At 32.1% G+C, this 18,566-nt stretch overlaps 1 protein-coding gene across 1 annotated transcript; it reads left to right on the top strand.

The window, feature by feature from the left end:
* The first annotated feature begins 14,897 nt into the window (after positions 1-14,897).
* Positions 14,898-16,863, top strand: LOC131651973 (uncharacterized). Its single transcript, XM_058921725.1, has 9 exons — positions 14,898-14,965; positions 15,136-15,265; positions 15,349-15,429; positions 15,667-15,785; positions 15,863-15,990; positions 16,078-16,168; positions 16,245-16,401; positions 16,492-16,649; positions 16,749-16,863. Exons 1-9 carry the CDS (start codon positions 14,898-14,900, stop codon positions 16,861-16,863), a joined length of 1,047 nt encoding a protein of 348 aa, XP_058777708.1.
* The last annotated feature ends 1,703 nt before the right edge of the window (positions 16,864-18,566 follow it).

Here is an 18,566-nt window from a genome sequence, read left to right as displayed (position 1 = left end):
AATATATAAAAATTTTGAATTTTAATATTTATTAATAATAATTTTTATTTTTAATAAAAAGTTTCTTTCCTCTCAATTTTAAACAATTTTTTTATTTTTCTTACTTAAATAAAGTAATATTTTATTCAATTAAACTACACTATAAAATTTATAAGTTTTTACATATAATAGAATATTGTATTAAAAATATTAAAGAAAAAATAAAATTAACGAGTAATGTACATAATAATTATGTTATAAATCTAAAAATTTATACATAAAGTGATCATTTTATGAAAATTTGTTTTAAATTAAAATCAAAATTTTAATATATTATTTTAAAAATAATATGAAATAATTTTTTATTAAGAATCATAAAAAATATTTGAGAATTTTGATTTTTTTTAAGAAATATTAAAAAGAATTATTGTTTATTTATTACCAAAAGTGGTGGAATCTATTTTTAGTAATAATCATGTGAGTTTAAAAGTTATTTAATAATCGTTAGATTAAAATAAAATCAAAGGTCATAAAGGAGTGTAACTATTAGTGTAACTTAAGGGTGTAATTTGATCTCTTCTCATATATATATTTACTCCAACAGTAAATGTTTAGCACTTATTTCAAATCTTAACCATTGATTTTTATCAGGGCCGGCCTAATAAACGCATAGGCCCCGTTCTAATTTTGAAAATGGACCCAAATTTAAAATATAAATACAATTATAATAATTAAAAAATACACATAAAAATTATATTTATGTATTAATCAATAATATATTTAATTAAAATCATTTAGAATTTTGATATATCTCAAATTTTGTATGTATTGAATTTTTATTATAGCACTTTTTGATTTATTGAGTTTTTATCATAACATTTTATTTATTTCTATTAATGAAAATCAATGGTTAAGATTTGGAGTAAGTGCTCAACACTTACTCTTGGAGTAAATATAACCCTCATATATATATATATATATATATATATATATATATATATATATATATATATATATATATATATATATATATATATATATATATATATATATATATATATATATATATATATATATATATATATATATATATATATATATATATATATATATGAAAATTGCAGATAAATTGTAGGAAAAATGTATTTTGTTGCGGGTTCGGGTTTGGATGAAAAAACCCGAACCCAACGGGTGTAGGCGTGGGTGTTATTTTACCATCCGAATAGCTTTTAGATTTGGGTTCGAGTTCGGGTGTCAATTTCAAGTGCGGGTTTGGATAGTGTGAATCTCGTACTCGACCCGGTCTGTTGTCATCCCTAGGTGAACTTCATTAAAAAAAACGATAAATAGGTTTGATGTGATCCTAAATTTGCATTAGAAATAGTTCGAATGTTTCATAGACAATAAAATCTAGGGAAATCTAACTTCCTTTGTATATTGCCTCTGTTTTAAATTATATGATTTTAAGATATTTTGCATAAAATTTTTATGTAGTTAATCTTATATAAGAAGTTAGTCTTTCAATAATAAAAGTTTTAAGCTTGAAATGTGTAGACTTTCTATCTCACCAAATGATGAACTATGTTAATAATATATTCGGAAAGAGTATTAAAGATAAAGTTTGTTAGTAGGTTGTTAGTTACACTTAGTTATCCTTATTACAGTATCCTCTTTATTCATATAGACTTACACATAAATAATCAATCAATTAATTAAATCATCAATAACACTCGCAATTATTTTTTATCAACGTCTATTAAAAAGAAAATACTAAATAGGAAACGAGGCTAAAAAAGGAAAAGAAGCCTGAAAAAAGCAACTGATTTTAACGAGAAAGAGCTGGAAACCACTTTAACAAAATGCATTGCAATTTTTCAGAAAAAGGAAAAAAGACATAACACACGAAACACTTGGTTGCATGAACTTGATACAGTAAAGAGTCCAAATCCAAAGATGTATTATTACAGGAAGAAACTGGTACAGCGTGGCTATCTTCATTCCCATTTGATTATTTGTGACACAACACAATCCACAATTTCATCTTCATTATTTTCCGCGTGCCTATCCATCTTCATAACCAAAACCGACGGCTGTAATATAATCCACTGGTATAAGTGGGTCCCAATCAAAAAATAAAAATCTAATTAATCATCATCGCACTATAGCGTTAGCATATAGGTAATATAGAACAAGAGTGAGAACAAAGGGTCCATTGATCATCGTACAAGCTTGTTTTCGTGATAATATTAGTTGGGACCCACTTGTGTGTGCTCACATCACACGGTGAACAAGACACATACAATGAAACCGCTTCTAATACGACAAATCTTAATAATTTAGTGATAATATTATTTAATTTAAAAATGATGGAAAAGAAAAATGAGAAATAAAAGGTTGCTTTCGCTAGGCTCTGACAAAAAAACATGGCGTCACGCGTATTCAGAAGAGGACAAAGGGGGTGTCATGGTCAGTGGTAATTTGGAGATATTGTGGAGAGTGGAGGGTATTTGTGGAAATGGAAAGTGGGAGGTGGGTTTGGCAAAACGAAGAAAGGTTGAGACGAAACCCTTTGTCGACACGTGCTTGGCGTCGGCCGCACGCTGAGAAACTATTTTGTCTTGTTATGGCTGGCTCACTTTTCCACCCAAAAGTTTTTCCATATGATATGGGTACAACTCTTGCCCCTACCCTCTTTTTCACTACTACCATACCTACGCACTCTAATACTCCTACTACAACAATAGTAGACGTCTTCAGAATCAAATCCGTCCAATAAAAAATTGTAAAACTAAATCAAATTAAATCAAAACTGTAAAAAATTATATTTAGTTCGGATGTGTTTGAGTCATTTTTTAACAATCTGTACTGTTCGGTTTGGTTTGCAGTTTATATTTTACAAACCGAACCAAATTGAATGAAACCGCATTATATTACAACCCTTCAAACTTCAATTAACTTATATCAAACTCAAACTCAAATCTATTATGCTTTATCTTTATGATTACGAATGATTTTCTCTTTCTCACACGTAAGGTTTCAATTTAAGTTTTCTCAAATCTCTCCTAGAGGTATTGCATTTTCTTCTTATCTTTTTTTCCAAATACATATCACATATTCTTTTCAAGTCTTTCGTCTCTTAAGTTATTTCTTTTTCATCTTCTTATTTTTATTATATTGTTCTCTCTTCCAATTACGTTTTTAATGTTCCACTTCTTATCTAATCGCATCTCTTATGCTCTTTCTTTTTCATCTTCTCTAATATTTTATCTCATCTTTTTTTAATTTTATTATAATGTCTTTGATATTATTTTATGCTACTATTTTATGTTTTTTATTCCACTTTTATCTAATATTATTTTTGTATATTAAATGGAAGGTTATTATCCAAATATGATGAATTTTGTTGTTATTTAATAACGCATAAATGACTAAATACAAAGTTATGTTGTCATCAATATGAGTCTGTATGACTCAATAAATTTTTGTAAAAAAAAAACGAACCAACCGAACTAATCCAAACCGCATTGGTTTGGTTTGGTTTTATTTCTAAAAGTCAACCTAACCAAACCGCACATTTTTTCCTCTTGCAGTTCGGATATTTTTTACGTCAAAACTGCTCAAACCGCACAACGAATACCCCTAAACAATAGTAGTGATATTTATCCTAATACTATGTTACATATGTATTATGAAAAATTATGATTGAATAAATGAATTTGATAATTTTATAAAATTGTTTTTAATTAGGTTTTTTAGCGTAATGGATTAAATTTTCTTTCGTTTCAGGGTTGGGGATATTTATAAGAATCTTGGAAAGCAGGTACATGACGAATCTTGGAAAGGCTCACTGGCAAGCATTGAAGTGGATTCTAAGGTGCATAAATGGGTCTCTGAATAGAGTCCTAATTTATGGTGGAGCTTGTGGTGAAGATACTAAAGCAATAATCGAAGGGTATGTCGACTCTGATTATGCAGGTTGTATGGATTCTAGAAAATCTATTTCTGGATATGTGTTCACTGTGTTTGGCACGACAATCAGTTGGAAAGTGATGTTTCAGAAGGTTATAGCCTTATCAACCATTGAAGCAGAATATATCGTCCTCACTGAAGCTTTGAAAGAAGCACCATGACTTGAAGGTTCTGCTAAGGAGCAGAAACTTTAAGGTCAAGTTATCACTGTTAAATGTGATAGTCAAAGTGCTATACACCTGTCGAAGAATTCAGCCTATTATGAGTGAACTAAGCACATCAATGTGAGGCTGAATTTCGTCAGAGGTGTAATCGAGCATGGAGAAGTCCAAGTGCTAAAGGTTTCGACACATCACAATTTTATTGATATGATCACCATGACATTGTCAAGTTGCAAGTTTTTCCACTGTATGTAGTTGATAAAGTTGCATGAATAAATCTAGTTTGTTCTTTGTTGTTATAGAGTTTGTTCCAAGATGGAGATTTGTGAGATATTGGATCTAACTCTAATATGGTCGACGATTAACTTCTTGGTTCGATAATTCAACATGTTCATAGCATGGGATCGAAGTCTATTCTCATGTTGTAGTCGAAGTATGCTAAGTATTCTATCATGTCAAGTTGGGACTGTTTGTTAAGTTTAATTATTTAAGTTAGCTTGTTCCCTGAGTTAGCTTGTATAATGGGCTTGTGTGTAAATGCCCATTAGTTTAGTGTGTTAGTTTTCTTATAAATAGCATACTAGTCTCTCATCATTGCATAATACAAATCCTAATTAGGGTGAGAGAGGTTATTTGTTATTCTGTAACACTTGTACTCTTGCTTCAAATAGAAAGTAAAAAATAACAGTTTATAACCAATTCATTGTGCTCTTCTTGCTTCCCTCTTTTCTACCCTTGTATGTTTCTTGTCGATAAAGAAATTAATTATACTTTGTTATTCACACATCATTTTCACAACATAATCTAAAAAATTTATATAATTAGGTTTGTAAAAAATAAAATATTACAACTATACGTATAATTTGTTTTTAGTAGTCATTTTAATATCATTGGTTAAAAGTGGTGTTTGTCAACAGGCACATGTCAAAGTGTGATTGTTGGTCGCCATAGTACTGATTGTTGGTTGTTATAATGGTGGTAGTTCATGGTGGTTGATGGTCATGATCAGTGGTGGTTTACTGCAGTTGAAGTGGTGGTTAGACTGGAAGTCGGATGGTGACTAGTAGTGTGGTTAATGATCAGTGATGATCAAAGTGGTTAATAAGGTGGTTAATAGTTGTCAGTATAGTGGCTAACAGTGGTCATAATGGTGGTTGATGGTGTCCATAATGGTGGTTAAAGATGGTTAGCATGGTAGTCAAATTAGAGATTATATATGGATAAAGTGGTTATCAGAAGTTGTTAGAGTTGTGGTCTATGACGGTTGGTGGTAATCATAGTGATGGTAAAAATAATGGTCGAAATAGTGGTTGGATCGTTGGTTGGTAGTAGTTGATGATGGTAAGCAGATATCGTTGGTGGTTTATGGTGGTTGAAGGTGGTCGTGGTGGTCATAATAATGGTTGACAACCATTAGTGATTTTTTATTGCTTTGAAACAAAAATGTGAATTCGTAAAAAAAAATCAAATCAACTCCATTTTTGTCAAACATGTTTTCATCTTGAAATTGTCTTTCAAAACCAAAAAATAAAAAATTCACAGTCTCCCGAATGAACCCTAAAATTTAATATTTTGTAGTATTTATTAATATAAAATATTATATTAATTAATTATTTATTTATATATAGTTGTTTATATTTATTAAGTTGATTTAATTTAGTTTTTTCATTGTCTCATAGGTTCCAAACATTAAAAATACTTAATAAGTCATGTTTTATAGTTTTTTGTTGTTTAATCATATGATTTTACTTAAGATTTTGCTTCTTTTTGTTTCTATTTTACTTCCATTTATGTTTCATATGTTTGAAGAGGAATAAAGGATCAATGAAATATACAAGTGAAAGAAAAGCTAAATCAGAATGTTGCCTAAACATCCTGGGAAGTCTGAACAAGAAATAAGTTATTTCTGCATTAATTAGAGGGCATTATGGTCACTCCATAATGGTCATTACGGTCGTAATGAACCGATGAATATTGGTTTTCTAAGGTTTCATATTGAGTAGGAAGCAATGGGAATTACAACCATAATGGCTCCCGTGGCTCTTGGGATTTCGCTTTTTGTTGTTTCGTTTTTTGACTTTTTTTTCTTTCCGTTTGTTACACATTGATAAGCCATGGTCTAATTGAAAACTATTGCCCATCATAATGGGCTAGAGGCTATATAATCATGTCGTAAACATCAGTTGATCTATTTCTTAGGCTCCACTACATTCTACACACTTCAGATTTCTCTAATTTTTATTTTTATTTGTCTTGTAATTGGAAGTACAATCAAGCTTTGTTGTATTTTACTTTATTTGGTTAATTGTGGTTCTATTTTGTTATTTATCTTTTCTTTACTCAACTTTATGCAAATGTTTATATTCATTAGCATGCTTGTGTTTTCTAATGCCATGAGCAAATAGTTTCATCATAGGCTAAGGATTATGAGGATTGTCTAAACGACAGACCTCATGTAGACTATTATTTTTAATTTTGTTATGACAAAATATATTATTGCTTTTAACTTTTAGGGTTCTTCACATACATCACTACAAAGTAGAGATAGCATTAGGTATCAGATGACTCACTAAAAGGGGAGGACTGATATCTGAGTAAAAAAGGTCAAACGGTTAAACTAAGACATGAAAGTGTCTAGGGTTTAACATAGAAAACTGTGTGTTTTTAAAGGTAGATTTTCTTAAAAGGATCTTGAAGGATTGAATTAACTTTATTAAAGTAAGTGATTCATTAGTTCGATACATGATCATATGCTCTGAAAGGATATATGTGCAAGTGATTTCCAAAATATAATTTGGCTGTTGTATTTGTATAATGTATATAAATTTCAATTGAGATTAAAAGCAAAATTCCTTAAGGATACTCTGAATTCCTTAATGTGAACTACATAAACAAATTAAGTTTATCTTTTGATAATCGATTACATAAAGATGTTTCCTAAACTTCACTAATGAATTAGTGAAGTGAAATATGATTTAGGATAATTGAAATGATAGAAAAAAGGCTATGTATATTTCTATTTTCATGTACTTTATACTTCTCAAGTGACTATATTTATATAGAAGTTCATGCCACTTAATCAAGAGAAACACCCTTTGAAAATAAATTGTACACCTGTATAATGAACGTCTTTGTTCAATCCCATATTCATAGAAATTTGTATAGGCTTATCAAGCCTCAGAGAATAAAGGAAAAATGCAGTAAGAGTTGTAATCCTCCATATATGTAATTTGATATAACTCCTCAATAGTGCAAGTTCCAATCCTACTGCTTATGTTCTCAGTCTGATTAGTTTTAAACATAACAGTAAGTTGTTCCTTGTTGTCCATATGCTCCAGAGTAATAACTTTCCCTTCAATAAAATTATTGATTAGTTTGAAATCAAGATTCTTGTTCCATCCATGTTGAATGAGATATCTGATAATATTCATATCAGCACAGTGTAATGTCAAGACATCATGTTTGACATTAAAATCCTTCAACATCTGTTTCATCATCATCAGTTTTGAGAAACTTCCTCTTATTTACCTAAATTCAGCTTCAGCAATACACCAAGAAGCACATACTCGCTTCTTATTGATCCAGAAAAACAAATTGTTCCTCAAGGTAAAACATCCATCAACATTAGATACTTTCTCATTAGATTCAGCGACACTCCCTTCATTAAGGTGTCTTGTAATCATTCCCTTGAGTTTTTCTATTTGTTCTCCAGTAGATAGACCTTTGCTGGATTGAGAACTTACTGATTCAGTGCTTGTGAGTTCACAAAGTTCCTCCTTTAATGCTTCATCAGTCTGCACATAATATGTTCCAACATTGTCTTTGACATCCATCTTCCCTTCAGTAACTTAATCATCAATTACTACACTTATGAGTTCCATTGTAACTTTCTTTCTAGAGTAAAATACTTTATAAGCTCCGTCGTGTGCAGAGTTGCTCATAAATATTCCTTCATCTCTTATAGACTCTTTGTCAGTCAATATATGGCATTTATTTCCAAAGATATGAAAATATTTGACTGAAGGCTTCTTTCCTTTCCATAACTCATAGAGAGTGGTTGAAGTACCTCCTCTCAAAGTCACCCTATTATGAATATGGCATGCAATATTCACAGCTTCGGCCCAAAACTCCAATGGCAATTGCTTAGTATGAAGCATGATTCTAGCTGATTCTTATATAGCTCTAGTCTTTTGCTCAACAATTCCATCTTGCTGAGAAGTGAATTCATAAATAATACCTTCAGACTCAAAAAATTCGGAGAATTTTGCATCCTCAAGCTCTTTGTAATGGTAACTTCTAACTTTGATAATCAAGTCATTTTTCTCCTCTTGAATACTTTAACACAAATCTTTAAATACTTCAAATATGTCAGACTTTTCTTTAATAAATCTCATCCATGTATAGCTAGAAAAATCATCTATAATCACATAGACATATGAAGAAGTTCCAACACTTTGGAAGTAGTCTGATATTGCAACATTAGGTTGACACTATAGTTTGCTTCTTCAATTCACACTCATCACAAACTTTCCTTTCTTCAATCTTGAACCCTGGCATTCCTCTAATGGCTCATTTAGATCTGATTTCCTTCATTCTTTTGAGCTGAAGGTGTCCAAGTTTCATGTGTTATAACTTCACTTCATCCTCATTGGTTGTTGAACATACGAAATTCTAAGTAGTTATTTGATATTCCCACAAGTAACAATTGTCTTTAGACCTAATGCCCTTTATAAAAACAACATCTTTCTCATCTTTGACTAGGAATTTTGATTTAGAGAAATTAACCAACAACCCTTAATACATAGTTGACTAATGCAAATAATATTAACAGATAGTCCTTTGACAAGAAGAACATCTTCTAAATTCGGAGAACCAACACACATCAATTTTCCTATTCCGTTGATTTCTCCATTAAAACCATCACAAAATCTAACAATACCTGTGGGGTAATATCTAATATCCGCTAATAATTTCTGAACCCCTTTTATGTGTCTAGAGCATCCAGTGTCAAAGTACCAGTATTCTCTATTTAAACCTCTCAAGGAGGTATGAGCTATTAGGTTGACATATCTTTCTTTGACACTTCTCTTTTTGCGAACTTGACTAGCCTTAGAATGAGCTGAAGATTTTTGAACTCCAAATAATTTATAACAAAAAGAATTAATATGACCATACTCACCACAATAATGACATCTCTAAGTTGAAGATTTGGAATTTACAGCAGGAAAGAGCTTTTCTACAGATCTTTTATTTTGTTGATTAACAAATGAATGATTAACCTTTGTATTTTCAGCTTTTTTCATTATATCAACCCTATTTTTCATCCTTTTCAGAGAGTTTGTCAAGTTGTCAAGCTTGGAATTTAAGAAAAATACCTCACTTTGAAGATGAGTAACTGTACATAGAGGCTTGTTCTTTTCATTCTCCAATTCAGCTATGATTTTTCTTTGTTCTTCTTCTGTCTTGTGAATTTCTTCACGCCTTCCATATGTATCCTTGTAGGATACATCCAGATCTTTGTAGAGATCGCTCTCATCACAAGATTCTACTTCATCTTCCCATCTGCTAGAAAGAGCCATCACTAGTTTGGTAGTCTCAATTTTAGACTCATCTTCTGACTAATCATCATCAGACCAAGATACAGTAAGCCCCTTTTGCTGTTTCTTGAGGAAGGTGGGACATTCTAGTCTAATATGACTAAATCCTTCACATTCATATCATTGAACATTTTTAATTTATTGGACTTCTCTTTAGGTCTGGTATTCTTCTGAGGATCATTATCATTCCAGATGCCAGATGATGTGTTCTTGACACCTGGTCTACCTGTTCTATCCATTCTTTTCAGGATTCGATTGAATTTCTTCCCAAGTAACACAATGGTATTGGACAGTCATTCATCTGTATCTTGATTAAATTGATATGTTTCATCTGTAGCATTTGATACAAAAGCTATGCTTTTGTTCTTTTTCTCAAACTTGTCACTAATAGCCAATTCAAAAGCTTGAAGTGAGCCAACAAGTTCATCAACCCTCATGGTGCTGATGTCATGGGCTTGTTCAATGGTTGTCACCTTCATGTCAAATTTTCTAGGTAGAGACCTAAGACTTTTTCTTACAAGCTTTTCTTCTGTCATCTTCTCTCCAAAGGCACTAGACGCATATGCTATTTCAAGAATCTTCATATGATATTCCTGGATAGTCTCGTCATCATTCATCTTCATATTTTCAAATTTTGAAAGTGAGAAAATGAAGTCTAGACATCTTCACTTTAGATGTGCCTTCATGAGTTGTTCTGAGGATGTCCCAAGCATCCTTGACTATAATACATGTATTGATCAACCTGAAAACATTCTTTTCTACTCCACTGAATAGAGAATTCAAAGCCTTGGAATTTCCAAGAGCTAATTTATCATCCTCATCAGACCAATCTTCTTCTGGTTTAAGGACACATTCCTTTATTTTTCCTTCACAACAAGATGATCCCATCCTTTCAAAACAGCCTTTCAAGCTCTGTTGTCCATGGATTTCAAAAAACCCACCATTATGACCTTCCACCAGTCATAATTTAAACCATCTAACAAAGGTGGTATGTTGTTGTATCCTCCTTATTTATCCATAGTACCAGAAAATATTTTCCTTGGAGCTCACTCAATAAACAGAACATGGTCTCTGCTCTGATACCAATTAAAATTCTAGCACTAGCAATACAGATGTCAAGACAGATGTCTCAACACAAAACACAATGTTAGGACAGATGTTATAAGATAACCTGCTGACAGAACACTTTCTAAAACAAAATATTGTGCAAAAAGTAAATTTCAGAAAGATAAATAACACAATCAAATTGTTAACCTAGTTCGGTGTAACTCACCTACTTTGGGGCTACCAAACAAGGAAGGAAATCTACTATAATAGTATTAGTTCAAAGCCTAAAAAGCCTCAGTTTACAACTAATCACCTAATCACTACTTCTATGCAATTTCTACACACGAACCTCGTGGATATGAGAACCCCCTCTCACTTTCCACTATCACCTCAGTGATAAAAACAATTACAATCCCAGCAACTGTACCAGTCACATTCCCAATGACTAATAAAAAAGAACCAAAAAGAAATATTACACTTTCCAATAAATAATACTTGATCTTGCTGAAAATCTTCAACCAAGAACAATACTCAGCTCTTTTGCTCAAAAGCTTTAAGAGTGAGAATAATTAGTCTACCTCAATGTATCGGAAGACACATGAGTGGCATACAAAGAAAACACACAAGGAACTTGAACTCCTCTCAAAACCTAAACCCTTATTTACACTCACGGTTTCTTCTTGTGAATGCTTGCTATTCTAGGTTTAGCAAGTCTCCTTTTATAGGCCATTGCAGTATGAGCTTGGACTCTTGACACGAATCCAATCTTCTCCTTTTTAGGAAGCAGCAAAATCTTCACACAAAATATGAACAAATCAAATCAAATCCAAGTTTCCTAGAACAGTCTCAAATATCCTTTTTATGAAACCAAATTAAATTTGCATTGTCCCTAAAAATTCCTTGATTGCCTATCCCTGTATGAGTGGCTGAATCTTCCAAAATCTCATATTTTTCAATCAATCTTCAAGGATTAAAAACCAGTATGTACTGTCATGATGTTCTGGTATAGCATGTCACAACATCTTGCAGAACATCTATCAAAACTCATGACAGCAGAATTTGTCATGACAGTGGGCAAGATGTTACAACATCTTGCTCAACATTAGATAAGAACTATATTTTAGCAAAATTTATACCAACCATAAAATCATGGATCTAACAAAATTAATAAAGGAAGTAAAAGACAACCAATATTATTAAGTAGGGTAACCTTCATCAGGTTACTCAACCCTATAATCGGTTGATCCCTAAAAGCTTTGAATACAAACACAATTCAAATGGAGTAAGTAGGGTAACTTTCACCAGGTTGTTCTTCCCAAAAGTTGGATTACCGAAAAATTGAAAGAAAAAGAAGAAAATGAAATGCTCAAGTATATATTTCAACAAATCCAATTTTTTTACCTTAATGAAACAAAATGCCTTATAATTTCATGGTTATTTAGGAATGAGAGGTTCACGATCAAGCCTATGATGTAGCTTAATATTTTGAAACTTTTAGTATATAACCTCTATAATAACCAATGACTTAGATTAATCTTAAAAAGAATCTAACTTAGAACCTATATGAGTGATTTTGAAAAGTTTGAAATTTTCAATTACTTGCATATGTATGTTTAAATCTCCATAACTTTTTTCATTATATTTTTATTTAAGCAAATTGCTTGAGGACAAGCAATAACTTAAACACGGGGGAGTTTGACAAGTTATGTTTTTTTATCATTTTTAATTGTTTTTTTATATCATTTTATTTATGATTTTGCTTTGTTTTGTTTATATTTTACTTTCGTTCTGTTTTTGCATTATGTTTAAGGACTTTAGATAGGATTGAAGGATCAAGGGCACAAACAAGTGAAATAAAAGCTAAACCAAAATGATTTCTAAATGTCTCGGGAAGTCTGAGTAAAAAGAAGTGATTTCAGCACTAACTAGAGGGATCACGATCGTAATGACCCCGTGAATATTGGATTTCTGACTTTGAAAACTTCGCACAAAGCAGTGGTCATTACAACCAGCCTATAATGGGCATTACTACTGTAATGGCCCCAATGGGCTCTTGGGATTTCACTTTTTGATTGTTTCATTTGTTGTCTCTTATGCTTTCTGTCTGTTACACATTGAAAAACCATGGTATAATTGGGAATCATCTCCCATCATAAGGGGTTAAAGGCAATATACTAATGCCGTTATTTGAAATCTCGCTTAGGCTCTATTATATTAATTGTTCTCACTTTAGATTTCTCTGCATTTTTTTAATTTTTCTTATAATTGGAAGAACAAGCAAGTATTGTTGTATTTTACTGTGTTTGATTAATTCAGTTTCTATTTTTTATTTCTCTATTTCTTATTTGTTCTTTACTTTACTTTAATTTATGCAAATGTTTATATTCATGATTATGCTTGCGTTTTCTAATACCATGAGCGAGTAATTTCATCAAAGACTTAAGATTGTGAGAACTATCTAAACGAAAGACCACATGTAGACTATTAGTTTGCATTTTGTTATGAGAATTTATATGATTGTCTTGACCTTTTAGGATTTTTCACTTATATCTCTACAAAAATAGATATATCAATAGATATAAGTTAATACACTAAGGTGAAGACTGATTTCCAAGCTAAAAAGTATTTATTGTTTAATCGAGAAAATTGTGTATTTTTAAAGGTAGATTTTTTTAAAAGGATCATAAATGAATGAATTAACTCTATGCAAATAGGAGATTCACCGGTTATGGACATGATCATATGCTCTAAAAGGAGACATGGTTATATTTATCTATTTTATTTATGCAAAATTAAAATTTTAATAACAGAGCAAGGACAAGGTTTTACATGCCTAAGTCATAGGCAGATAATCACAATTTTAAGGCTATTATTTATAAAATGTTAAATCAATAAAAATATTTCAAACCAACTTATTGTTGTTTTAGTTAATCACTAAATACACAAAAATTGATAATTCAAATAGTTCCGAACATAACGATATTTTACTACTCTAATATACTCTAAACGAGTTCGGATCTGCTCCATTTTGCTATCCTCCATTTATTCCTTTTCGTTTGATAGATGTATGACAAGTGGCAAAAAGTTGTTTAATAGTCTAGATTAAAACTGAATATACGTTTAATAATTAAAATAAAATAAAACAATACAGTATAATGCCTTCTTCTTCTGTGCTTAACGTTAACGCTCTCTCTTCCTAAGTCCTAACAGAGAGCTTTTTCTTCCTCTTATTTCTGTCAGTTCAACCTTCTCATTTTCCATCAAGAACAGATTGATATGTTCCTCTTCGGTGACCCAATTTCTTTTCATTTCTCCGATATGTCACCTCATGCTCATCGTCGTTGCGGTATCTCAGTTGTGCTGACGTTTTGATTAAAATTGGATGTTCATATAATGACAATCACAGTGAAAATTATGTTATCATTACAATTGATGTTATTTGCATTCAATTCATATTTAATTCGTGATTAAGGAGAAAATCAAAGAGGAATCATATTCAATTTCGTAATTTTACGGTGGAGGTTAACATGGGGAAATGGTGGAGAGCGGTGTTTGAACGAAACAAAAAGAGGACAAAAGGGAACGGGAATACGAAAACAGTGCTGACGGTCGTTTGAAATGACGGAGAGGATGACAGCGGCGAAACAGTAAACTCTCTATTATGGATAAAGAACATTAAATCTTCAGAGGAAGAAGAAGGCCCTAGATTGTTTATAGAATATTTTATTTTACTTTTATTATTAAATCAGTCCTCATCTTTAATCTGAACCATTAAATTTATTTTAACCACTTGTCATACATCTATTTAAAGAAAAGGAATAAATGGAGGATAGAAAAATGGAGTGGATCTAAACTCAATATAAACATGCACATGCAGCTTATCAATAATAAATTATATTGTACCCTTAATTGTCATTTAATTAGCATTATATTATGTATCTAATATTTTACCTTACTGTGACGATATAATTTTTGAAAATTTTTAAATTAATCTATTTTTGAAATTTTTAAGTATTTGTAATCTATCATATAAGAAAAGTCTATCATTTGAGCAAATTCTTAGGCTATCCACATCAGCATTTGTTCCATGGTAATTCCACATCAGCTTTGGCGGTTAACCCTGATTTTCTGATCATTCATCTGCATGGTGGGCTGCGGCAGTTATTGCTGTGGGAGTTTCACCCTCCCAGCTTCTCATGTTGTTGCAGTTACGTAAGGTCCATCATTGTGTGCCTATCCACGTTCCAAACTGCACAATGCGCAGTAATGACCTACTTAAATGGCTTACCTATTTATCAGTCACTTTCATTCTTCTCTTTCCATGCTTGCTAACTTCTGCGGTTATAATTCAGTGCAGTGTGAATTTGCATTATCTTGTCAAGGCCTGTTGAGAGAATAGCAGAGATCAATGATGGAAAAGAGCTTTGGAAGATTGTTGTTAGGATTCACCACAGATGGAATGTTGTGTCCAACAACAAGGAACATTTTGAAATGATCTTTGTTGACAAATTGGTGATTACCCTGTTTATGTTTCGGTATGTTTATCATTTACCTATGTTTGTATAATTTGATTCATTTTTTGGTTTCTGGCGCAGGGAGATGATATTCATGCTGTTGTTCCAGCACCACATGTGTCGGTGTTCACTGAAAAATGCTTATTAGGGCATACTTATATTGTATCTAATTTTAAGGTGGTGCCATATGTTCTGGCGTTCAGGGCATCAGGACACAAATATATGATCAAGTTTACTGCTGGAACGTTTGTTCTTGATGAAGACAAACATGAGATCCCCCCGAAATCAATTTTATTTACAAGTTTTTCGGACATCATAACAGGGAGGTTTGACAAACATGTTCTGATTCGTGAGTATAGTTTTTGCTGTTTTATTATCTCATGTTTGGATGCCTTTTAGCCGTGTGAAATTAATAAATTTATTTCAGATGTCGTTGGAATGGTGGATAGTATTGGTTATGCACAGACTGAGTCGGGCGCAAAGAAGCAGCAAATTAGCACGATGTTGCGTGACCACAGGTTTATTTTTTTATACATAAGACTCCCTGATATATGAATCATGTGATATATCCTAATGTGTTGTGATCATGGTTTAGCAACAACATGTTGAACTGTACTCTGTGGGAATCATACGCGGATCAGTTCATCAGGTTTAACAAAGTTAGGGTTGCTGCATCACTCCCTACAGTTGTGTTGCTTCAGTATGCCAAAGTGAAGGAAGAAGGTTATTCAATGACTTATTTTTTAAATTAATACTAAAACTACAAAATCTGTGATAAATCCATTGACATGGTATAATTTGAATTTGCAGGAAAGTATCCTCTGTCTGTGACAAACACCTACAATGTGACCCTTTTATGTGTTGATGCTGATTTTCCTGTCATGAAAGACTTTATTGATAGGTATGTTAATAGTATCATCCATTATGTGCAATTATTTTTTTCATGTATGAATTTGATAATGATCCATGCTCTTCAGAATGCCTGGGGAGAGCAGGGTAACCCTGTCTGAACAACTCGGAGGGAATTCCCAATATTCCTCCCAGAGTTCTGAAAATCAACAGCTGACTCCTGTGCAAAAATTGTTCTCAAAGGCTGTTGTTTTGCCTATTGCTGAGATTATTCAACTTACGGATGTATGTCTTTCTATTTTTCTATATTATCATAATTATAACCTCATCATTTAGTGCGTCACTTATTTCGGATATTGACTGCTATTTGTCCAGGTTACATTTTGTGCTACTGTCGCTACAACAAAATTATTAGTAGCGTCTCCATTTGGATGGTACTATTGTGCCTGTCATATGTGTCAATCTATAGCGCGTGGGGACAGCCCCCCGTTTGAGTGTGAAGCTGGTCTTGAAACCATGGCTGAAGTCCTTAGGTTTTAGTTGTTCTCACCTAATATATGTTGTTTCTGTCATGTTTGTGACGTTTCTATGTTGTTTGCTTTTTTAACGGAACGACTTCTTATGATGTTCAGGTATAAGATTGAGATTGAGGTTACTCATGGGGGCAAAAGCTGCAATTTGTCTTCTGGAACAGAGAATGTGAAATGCTTTTGGGTTTATCTGCATCCCAACTTCGTAACACTATGATTCAGGTTATATTTATACTGTGCAGACGAATTAGAATGTACTTTCCGATACTCTGCGTACACTAATATGGACGGTTGTTTAAATAGGGTGGAATTACTGATCCATTGGACTTTCCGTTAGCACTTGCTCAGTTGTTGAAGTTGGAAATGGCTATGAAGGTTAAGTGGCATCCACGCTTGAAGAACTGTTCCGTCGTTATGATTATAAAAAATGATCCTATTATCCAGCAACTTAAGGAAAAATGGGGAACAGATGAGGTCAGCTCTTATAAACTGTCATTTGTTTTATAAAAGAGGACTTCATATTATAATAATCTTTTGCCTGATTTTGATTTTCTTTGGTAAATTCTCAAGGAACCTATTCCAATCCAAACTGTAATACCTGAGACTCTGGAGGTAGAAATTTTAAACTATGTATGCCTTTTTTTACTTTTCCTGTGATTATATTATACTGAAAACTGTGTTTATCTATATATAGATTAAAGAGAGTGTTGATGAGGCTAAAACAGATGCCATTGAAGACTGTGAATTGGTTACGGTAAGTTTCACTGCAACACACTTACCTACTTACATTTATATCAATATTCCTAACTAATAGTCTTCATCGTGATCTTGCAGGACCTGGAAATTACATCTGAGCACAAGCCTGATGCTGTCGCACCTGGTGGTAAGAGGCATCTTCCTGCTGCATCAAGTGAATCCACTGATTTTGACGGATTACATGATGGAGAACTGTCATCAAACAAGCTGAAGAAGATAATTAAAATGGAGAAGATTGATTAGATCTATTGTTATTTCGTGTGTGTTTCGCTTAGGTGTTTGTTATAAAAACTGGATGTTAGTTTCCTTTGCTTTTAATCATGTGTGTGATTTTGTTTTCTGTAATAATTAGTGCATGAATACTGGCTATGTGCTTCTGTTATGTTCATTTTGATTTAAGAATTATCTATGGTTTGTGTGTCTTATTATATTCAAATGATTCAAATTCAACTACATATTATATATACTATTATTAATTATTTTGATTCTTTTTGAACATATATCGAACATTCCATTTTAACTGTACCTCTTATAACGGGGCGCTGCTTTTTTATTATTTCGACAATATAAACTTTACAATATCGATCCGAAGTTGACCGTGATATACTAATGAATATTCTACTGCATGTAGTTACAATAATGATGTCGCAAAGAACGGTTTGTTTGGATTTGCAAAACCTAAGCTTTCTGTCATTACATTGTAAACTGAAACATTGATTGTGCCTCACAAAGAAACACCAAAACTTTTAACATTTGACTATGTTAACTATCAATAAATAATTTTATGACTGATCTTAGTATAATGTTGATACGATATTATGGGACAGATTTCATTTTAACTAACAGCATATCAAAGCGGATTAATAGAATATAATAGGAGAACTTCAAAAATTTGTCCCGAAAACGATTATACATTAGATCTTCAAATAGTCACAATATTACTGTGTTCCCATTTTGGATAAGGTGCTTACAAAATAACATGTAGCAGAATATATAAAACACAATGTACCAAAATAACATTCCCAACATATAATATAACCATTAAAATTCAGGTATAGTACAGGGTTAGCTGATAGCAGCAGTTTCTTCATTGTCTTTCAACCTTCACATAGATATACGGAGAGAATCGCAGCATACTCCACGCTATTGTATCCCCATTACGCA

This window comes from Vicia villosa, linkage group LG1 (genome assembly GCF_029867415.1).
Source record: "Vicia villosa cultivar HV-30 ecotype Madison, WI linkage group LG1, Vvil1.0, whole genome shotgun sequence".
Lineage (NCBI taxonomy): Eukaryota > Viridiplantae > Streptophyta > Magnoliopsida > Fabales > Fabaceae > Vicia > Vicia villosa.
This window is presented reverse-complemented; position numbering and strand designations above follow the sequence as displayed.